The 14,252-nt window shown below is 37.3% G+C and overlaps 2 protein-coding genes across 3 annotated transcripts; one reads left to right on the top strand and one right to left on the bottom strand.

The window, feature by feature from the left end:
- Nucleotides 1-90: 90 nt before the first annotated feature.
- Nucleotides 91-1,089, top strand: LOC108818647 (protein PAM68, chloroplastic). Its single transcript, XM_018591566.2, has 2 exons — nucleotides 91-256; nucleotides 447-1,089. The coding sequence occupies exons 1-2, from the start codon at nucleotides 200-202 to the stop codon at nucleotides 1,008-1,010; spliced, it is 621 nt and encodes a 206-aa protein (XP_018447068.1). The 5' UTR covers nucleotides 91-199; the 3' UTR covers nucleotides 1,011-1,089.
- A 58-nt stretch (nucleotides 1,090-1,147) lies between these two features.
- LOC108822557 (cyclin-dependent kinase F-4) lies at nucleotides 1,148-5,490 on the bottom strand. Of its 2 annotated transcripts, none has more exons than XM_056992275.1 (16): nucleotides 5,281-5,490; nucleotides 4,778-4,958; nucleotides 3,959-4,443; nucleotides 3,780-3,858; nucleotides 3,629-3,697; nucleotides 3,459-3,548; nucleotides 3,229-3,367; nucleotides 2,975-3,077; nucleotides 2,832-2,884; nucleotides 2,684-2,750; nucleotides 2,476-2,584; nucleotides 2,339-2,404; nucleotides 2,189-2,257; nucleotides 2,050-2,113; nucleotides 1,731-1,949; nucleotides 1,148-1,616 (listed from the first exon to the last, which is right to left on the bottom strand). In XM_056992275.1, exons 3-16 carry the CDS (start codon nucleotides 3,964-3,966, stop codon nucleotides 1,384-1,386), a joined length of 1,368 nt encoding a protein of 455 aa, XP_056848255.1. In that variant the 5' UTR covers nucleotides 3,967-4,443; nucleotides 4,778-4,958; nucleotides 5,281-5,490; the 3' UTR covers nucleotides 1,148-1,383. The 2 variants fall into 2 exon arrangements, with proteins under 2 accessions (XP_056848255.1, XP_056848254.1); XM_056992274.1 differs by having other exon boundaries at nucleotides 1,148-1,634; nucleotides 5,281-5,485.
- Between the last annotated feature and the right edge of the window lie 8,762 nt (nucleotides 5,491-14,252).

Genomic DNA, 14,252 nt, shown 5'->3' with positions numbered 1-14,252 from the left:
CAAAAAACCAAAATCGAAATTAAGAAATTATCGGACCGATTAAAACCGATCATACCGAACCGGTAATAGACGAGTAACCTTATCCAAATCTCCCACTCGAAACAGAAGAGAGAGGCACACACAAAAAAGGTCCGATGCTTCTCTCTCTCTAAGAATCTGATTGGGATTGCGTTTCTTGGTTCATGTCTGGTCTGATTCAATGGCTTCTGTAACACGTCCCTTCAGCCTCTCTATTCATCCCAGATCGTCTTCCAAGGTAACCTTCTCTCTCTCAATATTCCCAGTCTAGTTAAACGTATGCTGAGTCAACTCGCTCCTTTCCCACTTTCTAAGTCATTACAATGATTCTGAGTCGAACAGTTTCTTCTGTATCCATCTTTGGTTATTTTAGAATTTTCTATAGTATTGAGCTTTTATACTGTTGAGATTGCTTTCACTACACGCAGCTTGATGGAAGCGTAGAAAGACGGAGAGAATGGAACGGTCAAGTTCCCAAGTCTCTTACCTGCAACAACCGCTTAGAGATATCGCGTATAGCGCCATTACAAGCAACAATGAATAGCCCTAGAGGCTTTGGACCTCCTCCCCCTAAGAAAACCAAGAAAGCTAAAAAGTCAAAACCCGGAAACCAGAGTGATGAAGAAGAAGAAGACGACCAAGAGGAAGACGATGATGAAGATGAGCGTGAGAGAGGTGTGATTCCAGAGATAGTCACCAACAGAATGATAAGCAGGATGGGATTCACCGTTGGCTTACCACTCTTCGTCGGTCTCTGTTTCTTCCCACTCTTTTACTATCTCAAAGTAGGATTGAAGGTCGATGTGCCGACATGGGTCCCGTTTATTGTTTCGTTCGTCTTCTTTGGTACGGCTTTAGCTGGTGTGAGCTACGGGATCGTGTCATCCAGTTGGGATCCGTCGAGAGAAGGTTCATTGTTAGGATGGAACGAGGCCAAAAAGAACTGGCCTGTCTTTTGGCAGTCCTTTTGGAATTCCTCAAGCAAGAGATAGAAAAACAAAACAGCAGTTTGATCATTTCTTACAAGAAGATACTTCAAGATAATTTTCTATATAATTTTCTTTATGCAAATCTACGACTCTGCCAATCACCATTCACAGCTACAGAAATGAATTAGAAAGTACACAAGTAGTCCCAAGTCGAACTTTATTGCAAACCATGAAGTCAAGCGTCACGCATAATACAAACCAATCACACTGAAATTACAGAAAGAAAATAAAACAAGTACCTGTAGACGACACAAAACTGAAAAGGAGACGTTTAAGTTTTTTCTTTTTTATGAAATGACGACTTAGGGGACAAACCAGAGTATATATATTATAAGACATAAAGTAAATTGGTTACTGTGTTGAGAGGTTGTTTGGATCAGCCGGCGACTTTCCTAGAGTAGGCACCGGTGGTGGGTTGTGTTGGTCTAAGGAACATGTCACGTTTTTCTCCTACGCAACCTGCCTTCATCGGCGGTGGCTTCAACTGCTGTTGCTGCATCACTAAGACAGAGTGTCTTCTAGACACGGTTCCTCTGACGGTCATGTTCGAGAGTTTATCAGCAGTCTCAGACACACCACGTGCGACCCGGTTCTTGTTCAATGACGAACCTGCTGCATTACCTCCAGCTAAACGGGTTTTTGTTTTATCAGAATTAAGAAAAGTAATCAACTGACTGTACGTGTTACAAGAAATAAGAGTTGGTTTTTAAAGCTTTTACTTACGAGGACTCTTTCTTCCGGGTGGTCTGTATTTGGAGTCTTTGACAGAACTTCTCACCGGTTTAGTGTTCCTCGTTCCATCTTGCTTAGCCATGTCGAGTTTCCTCTGGACGCCACTGCCAAAGGCAGCACTCGGCTTTGGAGAAACATTGTTGAATGGCTTGGCCAGAGACACAGACTGCCGTTTAACTGATTGGTGCTCGAACGATCCTCTTGGTCCGACTAAAAAGAAACAAGTATGAGACTTTAGTTTGTAACAATCTCAAAACATATATAGTAATCCACAGCCTGATATTGGCAATCAACAAACTAAAAAGAATACCAGGCGGAGGAGTTCTTGCAACAGATGGCTTGGGTCGGAGAGATGGTGGGACATAAAAGCAACTCTGCCACATGAGAACATGATTAGATCAACTGATCAAAAAGAGTCATATCGTCGAAGGAAATACTCTATGGTGTACCTGAAAGAACGGGTGTTGCAGAGCCTCTGCCGCAGTTGGTCTCTTCAATGGATCCCAGGAGCAAAGCCGCTGAACGATCATTAAAAAGGTCGAGATTGGGGACCCAAAATGAAAGAAATATGTCCAAAGCTATAGTGAAACTCCTTTTACCGTAATAAGATTAATTGCGTCTTCACTAGCAGATGGCATCAAGCTTGAAAGAGGCACGCCAGAAAGCTGCAATACGACAACAGTTAGTCACTAATACAAAGAGAAAAAGCAAACTACTGATGCTCACTACACATTACCTCAGGGAACTGATAGTTTATGGTGTTAGCAAGATTAAGTCCCTCTAACCAGGTCTCCTCAGTTGGACTGCCTATGACACTGCAGATTTTGTAGATTTCATCTGCTTCACTGCAAGGTTGGTACGACAACATTTTCACTTGTTTATTAGCACTTAAACTTGCAACATTTCTAATCACCAAAATACAAAATTAATCACTGCTAAGTTACCTAGCCCCTGGAAATATTGGACGAAGAGACAACAGCTCAGACATAATAGCTCCCATCGCCCACATATCTAGAAAAAAAAACACATTGTTTAGCAACAGATCATTGAAGAGAAAATATAATTGTTTCTTACTATAGTATGTATACTAACCAACTTTTGATGTGTAGACATATGACTGTAGGAGTACTTCAGGTGCCCTGTACCTATTAGTACAAACACTTTTGGGTCAGTATAACCGCAATGGTATAGCATCTGATTGACCATATGGGTAATGAAAGAGAAGTGAAACTTACCAGCGTGTAGAAACATACTCGGTAAAAGGTGGACTTGAATTTACCTCCCGTGCAAGACCAAAATCAGCAATCTTAATGACGTCTTTAGAGACTAATAGATTTTCTGTAACAACCAACACAGTATAAACATATACTATTTCAAACTAGTGAACCATGATTGATAAAAAGAAAAGGTAATTAAAATCAATATTGCCAATCTTCCCAGCAGATGTTTGAAGCATTGTATAAATCGACACATCCATGCCATCAATTACCTGGCTTAAGATCGCGGTGAAAGTAACCACGCTGATGCATATAGGAAAGGCCTTGAAAGACTTGAAAGCACCAATTTTTAATAACAGTTTCTGTGAAAAGCTTTTGTCGATCTTTCATAAGCTGATAGAGGTTGCAATCCTGATCAAGTAAGAATGACATGTGCAGAATCAGTGAAATTGATTGAAGTTTACACAGATAATAGCAAACTACAAGCAGGAAGAAAGTATACCATGTACTCAAAAACAAAGTATAGGATATCATGTTCGCGGATGACTTCCTTCAGCTTCACGATATTTGGATGATTCATTCTCCTAAGCGACTGATAGGAGAAAAAGAGAGGAATAAGTAAACATACATTACACACGACCAAAGAGCAGCTCAACAAAAGCAATTCACTACCTTCACTTCTCTCAGATTGATACATTCGTCCCATGAGTAGTACTTCTTTTTCATTTTCTTAATTGCAACCTGCTCATAGAAAACTTTAATTGGTAAGAAAATCAGGCACATAACATACAGGCATAAATAGCTCTCAATAAAAGTAACTTACAACTTCACCCGTCTGCTTATTGATAGCTCTCCAAACGGTACCAAAAGTTCCATCACCAACCTCTTTAATTAACTTGTACCTGGAAAATTCATAAGGCCGAGAGAAGCAAACTTATACGCAATAATTAAGAGGCCAGATACCAAAAGATATTAAGAAGAGTTGGGAGAACTCTGAGTAACCTGTCCATTGTCTTTCCGGTAAAGCAAAGTAGCCTCTTTAATTTATGTATGTAAAGAACTTCTGAAAGATTTATATAGCATTAATCTTCCAGTTGTTCGTAGCAAGGACTGAACACCAAAGCAGTAAAATCAATGATTCTCCAGCTAGGTAGACTGACTATTATTTACTTTGAGCACCAATGGGTTGACCATTAACGGAAAAGAAAGACAGCAAAAGAAGAGTAAAACACATACTGAGAACTCAAAGACACAAAGGAACCAACAAGAAAGAACGTGTTGGCTAACAGGAAGGACCCAAAGCTCACAACATCTCACTCAAGAGGTTCAGACTCAAAACTCAAAGAAAAAAAAATGTTATATCCTTCTTCAACCAGCACCCATAAGAACAAGATATGGAAGAGAGTGCTACCAAATCTTTGTCCGGAGGGAGAAGATTAAAAGGTTTCTCTAGGAATATAAAAAGGAGGAATTAGCAGACTTCAGCCCTGCAAAAGAAACAAAAAGACCAGATATATTCATATCTCCACTGTTAAATATGAAAATGTGTACAAAATACATTTGAAATTAATCGTGAAATAAACATGTACGCTTATGTTTTCATCGTGAAATTATATTTTTCCCGATTCACAATTCCTCAAACTTCCTTATTTTGCAATCACTCATAAACAAGTTATAAATATAAAAAAAAAAAATCTATGAACCTCCAATTGGGATATTTACAAGGAACTAAACATGTACTAAAGTTCCAACAATGGGCAGTAATCTAAGGTAGGGAACAAAACCAAAACTCTCAACAGCTTAGAATAAAAAAAGCCATACCTGACTCAGGAATTAGACAACTAAGTGCAGTTAACGAAAGAGCCCACAAGGAAATCAGAACGAACAAGAAACCGCCAGTCGAGCGCTTCTTGGAACGAGAAAAGCTGATGATGATGGTGGACGAAAACTTGCTCCATACCTCACAAGAACACAACCCACTCAATAGGAAGCCTGATACAACCTGTAGCAATGCTCAGAGGTCAATCAGAAAAACAATCCATCCAAAAACAGTATATAATCCATCTAATAGATTGTTCATGATGCAACATCCAAACAAACACCTACAGCCTACCATTAACAAATTAAAATGCATATAAGATTACGAATTCGATCAACGTAACCCTAAAATTCGATAAGAGCATCAGATACATCGAATCAGAATCGAAACCAGATCCAATCTGATCAAAACGCGAAAACAGCAAAAACAAATTCGATAATCAAATTCGCAGTAGTCAAAATAAGGAAACGAAGAGACGGAGGAGATCTGCGATCATTCAATATACCTCAGAGCCAACAGGCATAACCACCGTCGCCGACGACGGAAAGAGACGGCATCCGGAGCTTCTCTACCTCTTTTTTTACTTTTTTTTTCAATTTTTTTTTCGATTTGAGTCCAACAAATATCAAATCCTCTTCCACCTCTCTCTCTCTCTCTTTCTCTCCGTCGCCTTTTCTTTGTGCGATTCTCTCGTGATGACCAAAAAAAATCCAACAATTTATATTCCCGAAGCTATAAAGAGAATATTTTGTTCCTTTCCTTTCGCTTGCTTTTTGAGTCAAAAACCTTTTTTTTTACTTGCACAATAAAACATCTATATTTATTCTTCTATTCTATTTTTAAAATCAATTTAAAAGTTATCGAACGTATAAAATTAATAAATTTTAAATTTTAAATTATTAATATGAATTTAAACTTAGAAAAATTTGCATATATTTTCTACAATTCAGTAATTGATTTTTGGGGCTAAATATTGGATAAATTGTAAATTATAAACTAATTTTAAGGTTTTTGTATAAGTATTTAAATATTAGTACTATTCTATTTTGAAAAAAAAATAGTTATGAGTTTGAAAAAGTTGAGAAATTGCCTAGAATACCATTTTCATAGTACTATTTTTCATGTTTACACTAAGCACTTTTACCACCACTTTTAATAAATGGTTTAGATTTGAAAGTTTAAGGTTTAGGGTTTAGATTTGATGTTTTAGGATTTAGGGTATATAGTTTAGGGTTTATAGTTGAGGATTTAAGGTTTATAGTTGAAGTTTTAGGTTTTAAGGTTTAGGGTATATAGTTTAGGGTTTAAAGTTGAGGATTTAGGGTTTAGGGTTTAAAGTTGGAAGTTTAGGGTTTAGAGTTTGGGGTTAGAATTTTGAAAAGCATATAAAAATAAAGATATAAGAGTTTTTAACATTTTAATAAATAAAATATTTTTGAAAATGTGTTTTTAGTGGTGGTAAAGATGAATAATGCTACCATCAAAGTGGTATTTTTGAAAATTTTCATCTAGTAAAGTTTGGGTGGAGCTGTTTAGAAAAAAAAATAAAAAATCTAAATTTTATAATTATTGGTGAGATTCTAGTTTTTAGAATAATTTGAAGTAAAAGTTTTTTTGGAAAGTGTTAGAAAAAAGTATATTAATTCTTTTATTTTATCTAAAATCAACTAAAAACTCAATAAAAACAAATAATCTTAAATTTTAGAATGAATACATTCTCATAGTTATGGTTAGTTCTAGGTTTATTGGTAAATTTATTTTAGACCTGTTAGAATCTATACTATTATTTTCGAAGTGATTTTTCGTAATAGAACTCTCACGTTAAAAGTTAGAGTGGTTAATATCGATATTATCCTTAATGAATTTGCATAAATAATTAAAAACAAATTTATATTAATCAGATTAATTTTAAAAAAAAAATAAGATAATTCTTCCATATTGTGTTGTTATCTTAAGATAATTATTTATGTTATAAAAGTTAAAAAAATAAGATATAGAACAATTTATCTATATCTTTAATATTATTTGTGAATTTAAAAAATAAGATATAGAATAATTTATCTATATCTTTGCTATTATTTGTGAATTTATTATATAGTTAAAACGAATTTATATTAATAATATTAATTATGTTTAAAATAAATTAATTCTTATATATTGTGTTGCTATGTATATCAAATTAATAGAAATAAGTGTCTAAGAAAATAATCAACTTAAAAATGAATGAACAATAAAATGTAAATGATATACATAGCAAATCATAATTTTATAATGTTTATTTCATTCCTTTTATTTTTACCATATTTAATGCAAGATTTAATCTATCTTTTTTATTTTGACAAGTCACATTCCATATCATATTTTATGTATGACATGTCATCTTATTTTTGTGAGAGTCTTTATAAAGATGACATGTCAGAAAAATTCAAAAAAATCACATGGCAAATAATTATTAAGGGATTAGGGCAATAACTTACTCAAAACTTCTTCTACGTTACAACAAACTAGATTTTGATGGAAAACGCGAGTTATTTTGTGAAGTAATAATTGTAAGATAGTATACGAAGATATCACATATTCATTGTACAAATATCATCTACTCTGTTTTAGGAAATATGTATATGTCTAACTTAGTCTGAGTCTGTATATAATCTCATGACTATTGTCATTGAATCAATAAGATCAATACATTCCTTACATGGTATCAAGAGCTTAAACGATACCCTAAATTTTTTTTTCTCTCCTTATCTTCTCCTCTAGCCGCCATCTCTCATCTCTTCTCCCCCTCTCTCCGACCTGCAATTTCTTTCATCATCATGGCCACTAACGCTGCTCATGAGATCGTCGATGGAACCAAACCACTATTGAACATCAATATGGTTAACATCACGAAACTCACCTCCACCAACTACATGACTTGGAGCCTTCAAGTCCATGCTTTGCTCGATGGTTACGACTTGGCTGGTCACATCGACGGCACAACCCATGCACCTGCTGAAACAATCACCGTCGACGAGACCGCTGCTGCTAACCCCGACTTCACCAAATGGCGTCGTCAAGATCGCCTCATCTACAGTGCGCTTCTAGGCACCCTCTCTCCATCCATCCAGGCGCTGATCACAAGCTCCAAGTCTGCCTATGAAGTGTGGAAGTCTCTGAGTGCTACCTACGCCACTCCCAGCCGAGGACACATCCAGCAGCTCCGTCTCCAACTGAAGAACTTTACAAAGGGAGACAAGAGCATTGACGAGTACATGAGGGGCCTGACGACTCGTTTCGATCAACTCGGACTCCTAGGCAAGCCTCTGGATCATGAAGACAAGATAGAGTACATCATTGATGGGCTCCCCGAGGAGTACAAATCGGTCACTGAGCAAGTCGAAGGCCGTGACCCAACCCCTTCGATCATAGAGATTCACGAGAAGCTTATCAACAAGGAAGCCAAACTTCTCGCCATCTCTGCTACGCCTCCAAGCTCAGTTCCGATGACTGCAAACACGGCCTCTACTCGTCCCAAACAGCACCAGTTCCAGAACAACAGAGGCAACAATCCCAACTGGAACTCAAACTACAAACCCAACACCTACCCCACTTCGAAGAATGATCCGCGCCCCACCAAAGGCTATCAAGGAAAATGTCAGATATGTGGTGTGTTTGGTCACAGCGCTCGCCGCTGCACTCAGATGTCTCAACTCTACCCCAATGCTGGCAACTCTTCCATCCGTCCGTGGCAACCAAGAGCCAACGTAGCAGTAGCAGCTCAACATCCGTCCAACGCCTGGCTCCTAGACTCGGGAGCAACTCATCACCTAACCAGCGATCTTCACAACATGGCTTTGCATCAGCCATATCTCGGTGATGACTCGGTTCTGATAGGCGATGGATCCGGTTTGTCTATTACTCATACTGGCTCTATATCTCTGCCCTCGTCTACACGCAACATGCGTCTCAATGATGTTCTTTGTGTTCCTAACATTAAAAAGAACCTCATCTCTGTTTACCGTTTATGTAATACTAACAAAGTTTCGGTTGAATTTTTCCCTGCTTCCTTTTAGGTGAAGGATCTCTGCTCGGGAACCCCGTTAATCCAAGGCAAGACCAAGGATGAGCTGTACGAGTGGCCAGTCAACCCATCTACCCTTCAGTCCTTTTTTGCTTCCTCACCACCAAAAATAACACTGTCGGATTGGCACTTTCGTCTTGGCCATCCTTCAGCTTCTATTCTTAAGTCTGTTATTTCAAAATTTTCTTTACCCTGCTCTCAATCTGTAACCCAAAACACTTTGTGCTCAGATTGTGCCATTAATAAAACTCACAAGTTACCTTTTCACCAAACAACCATCTCTTCTTCTCGACCTCTCCAATATATCTTTACAGACCTCTGGAGTTCACATGTTCTCTCCGTTGACAACTACAAGTATTACCTTATCCTTGTGGATCATTACAGTCGCTACACCTGGCTGTATCCATTAAAGCTTAAGTCGCAAGTCAAAGAAGTGTTCAAGACATTTAAAGCTCTCGTCGAGAACCACTTCTCTCTCAAGATCGGAACTTTATTCTCCGATAACGGCGGCGAATTTATAGCTCTATGTCACCTTCTGGCCGAAGCTGGCATCTCTCATCTCACCTCCCCACCACACACACCCGAGCACAACGGCATCTCTGAGCGAAAACACCGACATGTAGTCGAAACCGGTCTCACCCTACTCACCCACGCCTCCATGCCTAAATCATACTGGTCTTACGCCTTCTCCACAGCCACCTACCTAATCAACCGACAACCCACTGAAGTTATTCACATGGACTCTCCGTACCACCGCCTCTTTGGTACGCAACCCAACTACAACAAACTCAAAGTGTTTGGGTCTCTCTGTTTCCCATGGCTCCGACCTTACACAGCCCACAAGCTTGAAGATAGATCCACACCCTGCGTCTTTATTGGCTACTCGCCAACACAAAGTGCCTACCTTTGCTTACAAACCGAAACCGGCAGGATCTATGTCTCTCGCCATGTGCGGTTCGACGAGTCTGTCTTCCCTTTCAAAACCAAAACAAACACCCCAAAACCCTCTCCTGCTGTGACTTCCCAAACCCAAAACCCGTCACCCTCTGCTACAATAGTTCCCACTCCTCAACCTACACCAACACCAACACCACCGCCACCAAACCCAATACCACCACTTGTACAGCAAACAGGGGTCCCGAGCGCAGCGCCTTCACCACCAGGACAGGTATATTCCACTTCGACTTTGCCTAGTATTGCTAACGATAACAGTTTAAGTGCAGAAGATTCAGCGGCTTCCCCTAGCTCGGGTCCGACGACTACGGACTCCAACGCCTCTTCGTCGTCTGCTGCGCCATCTCACAACCCCTCACCGTCACCACCAGCGAGCCCACCAGCCCCAGTTCCTGCTCAGCCACCGAACACGCACCCCATGCTCACAAGAAGAAAGAATCAAATCAGCAAACCGAACTCCAAGTATAATTACTCTGCTGCTCTATCTTCTCTAATACCAGCTGAGCCGAACACTCTGAAACAAGCTCTCCAAGACAAGCGCTGGCGAGGCTCTATGTCCACAGAGATTGACGCGTACGCACGCAATGGCACCTACGATCTAGTGCCAAGAAAACCTGACCACAACGTCATAGAATGCAAGTGGCTACACAAGAATAAGTTCAACTCTGATGGCTCCCATCGCTGCTGCAAGTCTAGACTTGTTGCAAAGGGGTACAAACAAGAATATGGTCGTGACTATACGGAAACCTTCAGTCCAGTCATCAAATCCACTACACTTCGTCTGGTCCTTGACATTGCTGTTAGTTACTCCTGGCCCCTCAAGCATTTAGACGTCAACAATGCGTTTCTTCAAGGCACTCTCACGGAGGAGGTTTATATGGAGCAACCACCTGGTTTTGTTGATCCTGACCATCCGGACTATGTCTGCAAACTCAACAAAGCGGTTTACGGGCTCAAACAAGCCCCAAGGGCTTGGTATAACGAGCTCAGCAACTTCCTACTTAGCCTTGGCTTCGTTAACTCCTTGGCTGACACCTCCTTATTTGTACTACAACGCGGGTCACAGTTCGTCTACCTCCTCATTTATGTTGATGACATCCTAATCACCGGGAACAACAACTCGGGGATTGCTAAGGTCTTGGCTCTACTCACAGAACGGTTCTCTATTAAAGATGCAGAGGACTTAAACTACTTTCTTGGCATTGAAGCACAACGGTCACAGCAGGGTCTACATCTCTCTCAACGCAAGTATATACTTGATCTTCTCCACAAATATGATATGACAAATGCAAAACCTGTGACTACACCCATGGCGTCCTCACCAAAGCTGCACCTACAATCTGGCGTTCCTCTTGCTGATCCCACCAAATATCGACGTCTCATAGGAAGCCTTCAGTACCTGCAGTTCACTCGCCTCGACATTGCCTATGCAGTCAACAAACTATCTCAGTTCATGCACTTGCCTACTGAAGATCACTGGCAGGCTGCAAAGAGAATTCTTCGTTACTTAGCCGGAACACCAACACACGGGATCTTCTTCTCGGCTTCGAACAAACTTATTCTCCATCCCTACTCGGACGCGGACTGGGCAGGAGACTCTGATGACTATGTCTCCACCAACTCCTACATCATCTACCTTGGTCGTCATCCAATATCTTGGGCTTCCAAGAAACAAAATGGAGTGGCTCGATCGTCTACGGAAGCGGAATACCGGGCTGTTGCCAATGATGCCGCTGAACTCAGCTGGATATGTAACATCCTCTCCGAACTTGGTATCACGCTGCTATCACCACCGGTCGTGTATTGTGATAATGTCGGAGCCACTTTCCTCTGCGCCAACCCGGTTTTTCACTCTCGTATGAAACATATAGCAATTGACTACCATTTTGTGCGCAATCAAGTTCAGAAGGGAGCTCTCCGGGTTGCTCATGTCAACACTCGAGATCAGCTAGCTGATGCACTCACTAAACCTCTTACTCGCGCACGCTTCATGGAACTTCGCAGCAAGATTGGAGTGAGATCATCTACTCCATCTTGAGGGGGCATGTAAGATAGTATACGAAGATATCACATATTCATTGTACAAATATCATCTACTCTGTTTTAGGAAATATGTATATGTCTAACTTAGTCCTCAAGTCTTGAGTCTGTATATAATCTCATGACTATTGTAAATCAATAAGATCAATACATTCCTTACAATAATTTTATAAAGCTTTTGTTAATTTGTAAATTTTTTGTTATTTTTGCATTCAAATCGTCGACTTTAATCCAATTCGGACATGCAGTCAAATTGTAATCCTAGTGATTTGATTGATATAGATTTTAAAAATATTTATTAATTAAAAACCTAAAAAAAATCCATAAAATCACTAAAACCAAAGACTAAAGGTTAAACCAATAAATGAATGATATGTAACCAATTTTATCTAAATTAAATATAAAATTTCTTTTCAATATTTGAATTGGTTATTTCACTAATTACTAATTATAATATTATTTTATTACATGTCACAGTTCCAACTTTAAAAAATAGATTTTACAACTTTACTATATCTAATGTTTTCTTGTATTTTTAATATTGATACATTTAATTTAATTAATCATCATTGTTCATCCTCAATCAATTCAATAATCCAGTGACCGGAAAGTAGTTTGGTTCAACGTTCATATTATGTTTAAGACATTGATTTAAACATGTATTTACTTTTATAGTTTTTATATTATTTTCCAAGTTTTATTAATTTTTGTAGTGAAAATAATATTTATGAAAGTAGTATCAATATTATTATTTCCAAACGACATAACTTTCATCTATTGGACTTAGTAGGCTTTGAAATTAAAGGTGTTCAATATTTTTTATCTATTGAAAATAGTGGTCTCTAGTATTTAGGAATTAAAAGGTGACGTTACAAAAAAAATATATGAGGTGTAGAAGTAGTTTTTCTTTAGTTACAGTTATATAATTAAATTTATATTTTAAAATAGGTCAAATTGTATGAAAGTAATATTTCATGAAATAGTAGGGTAGAATTTAACAATGATTTTAAATTAATAATATCGATATAGAGTAAATTTTTGGATAAAAGACCACAATTGAAATACAAAAAAAATCTCTTTTCTTAGAGCATCTTCAAAAGACAGTCTATAACTTCATATTTGAAGTTTTTTGTTCTCCAAAAGAAAACTTCAAAACTTCAAATTTGAAGTTTTTAGTAGTGAAACTTCAAATATAGAGTATCGCTACTCAAAACTTCAAATTTGGAATTTTACATTTTTATTTGTATTTTGATTTTTACAATTACATATTACATTTTATAATCTTATATATTTTATTGTTTATCATTTTAATTTTTTTTAAAAATCATATCTTATAATATTTCATATTTTTTTTCATAAATTTTAGTTTTACACATAAAACTAAATACAAACCTTAAAATAAGAAGTTTTAAGGTTTAAAAATATATTTAGAGTTCAAATATGAAGTTTAAAAACATCTTTAAACTTATATGAAGTTTTGTAAGATTCAAAATGTAGTGTTTTTTTCTTGTAGTTTATTATTTAGTTATGTATTTATTTATAATTTATATATTTACTGTAAGATTTTATTAATTAATATTAATGTGATATTTTTATATATGTGATAGTTATTTATAAGTTTTATGAATGTATATTAATTATAACAAATATATGGACCATAGTGTAAATACAAATAATTTTAAAGTTAGGTTTAAAGTTTTTCTTTTGGAGAAGAATACATTGGAACTTCAAATTTAGAATTTTACAAATTCTAAAATAGGGAGTCCTTTTGGAGATGCTCTTATATATTCTTTAACAATTATTCTTACTTGTTCTTATAATCCGAGTTAAATTTTCCCATTTCAAAAAGAATCACCAATTTCTTTTTGGGTTGATGGAGCGGTAGTTTTCTATGTTGTTCAGACTTGTCTGAGTTGTCTCCATGTTTTTTTTTTTGACTAAAGGCTTGAGTTGTCTCTATGTTGGCATAATTATTACTATGTGGGAAGAGTTTGATGAAATTACACAAGAAAAAAAAAACTTAAAGCCTAAAGGGGTGTTCTTAGACAGAAATTTTTTTTATTGAAACAACAACAAACAAATCTTATTAACTTCTCAACCCAATTAACAACATTTGGAAAATCTATGACATTTCTTTGGTTTTCTTGATTTAGTCAAACAGAGATAGGGAGACAAAGAACAATATCTTTTTTGTATTTTCGCATTTGAACAGGGCTTGAAGTTCTTCGAGCTTTATTTTTGGCTTCAGGAACCCCGATAATCACAAACACTATCGTGAAGGCACAAATTATATCCCATAGAGGGAAAAGTCCCCCTCCGCCATTAAACTTTTTGTCCATCACCTTTTTCTCTCGTGTATCTATTTCTTGACCCCTCTCTCTCATATATTTTCTTCAACTAATTCGCTAAATCTGAATATT

Source organism: Raphanus sativus, chromosome 8 (genome assembly GCF_000801105.2).
Source record: "Raphanus sativus cultivar WK10039 chromosome 8, ASM80110v3, whole genome shotgun sequence".
NCBI classification, from domain to species: Eukaryota; Viridiplantae; Streptophyta; class Magnoliopsida; order Brassicales; family Brassicaceae; genus Raphanus; species Raphanus sativus.
This window is presented reverse-complemented; position numbering and strand designations above follow the sequence as displayed.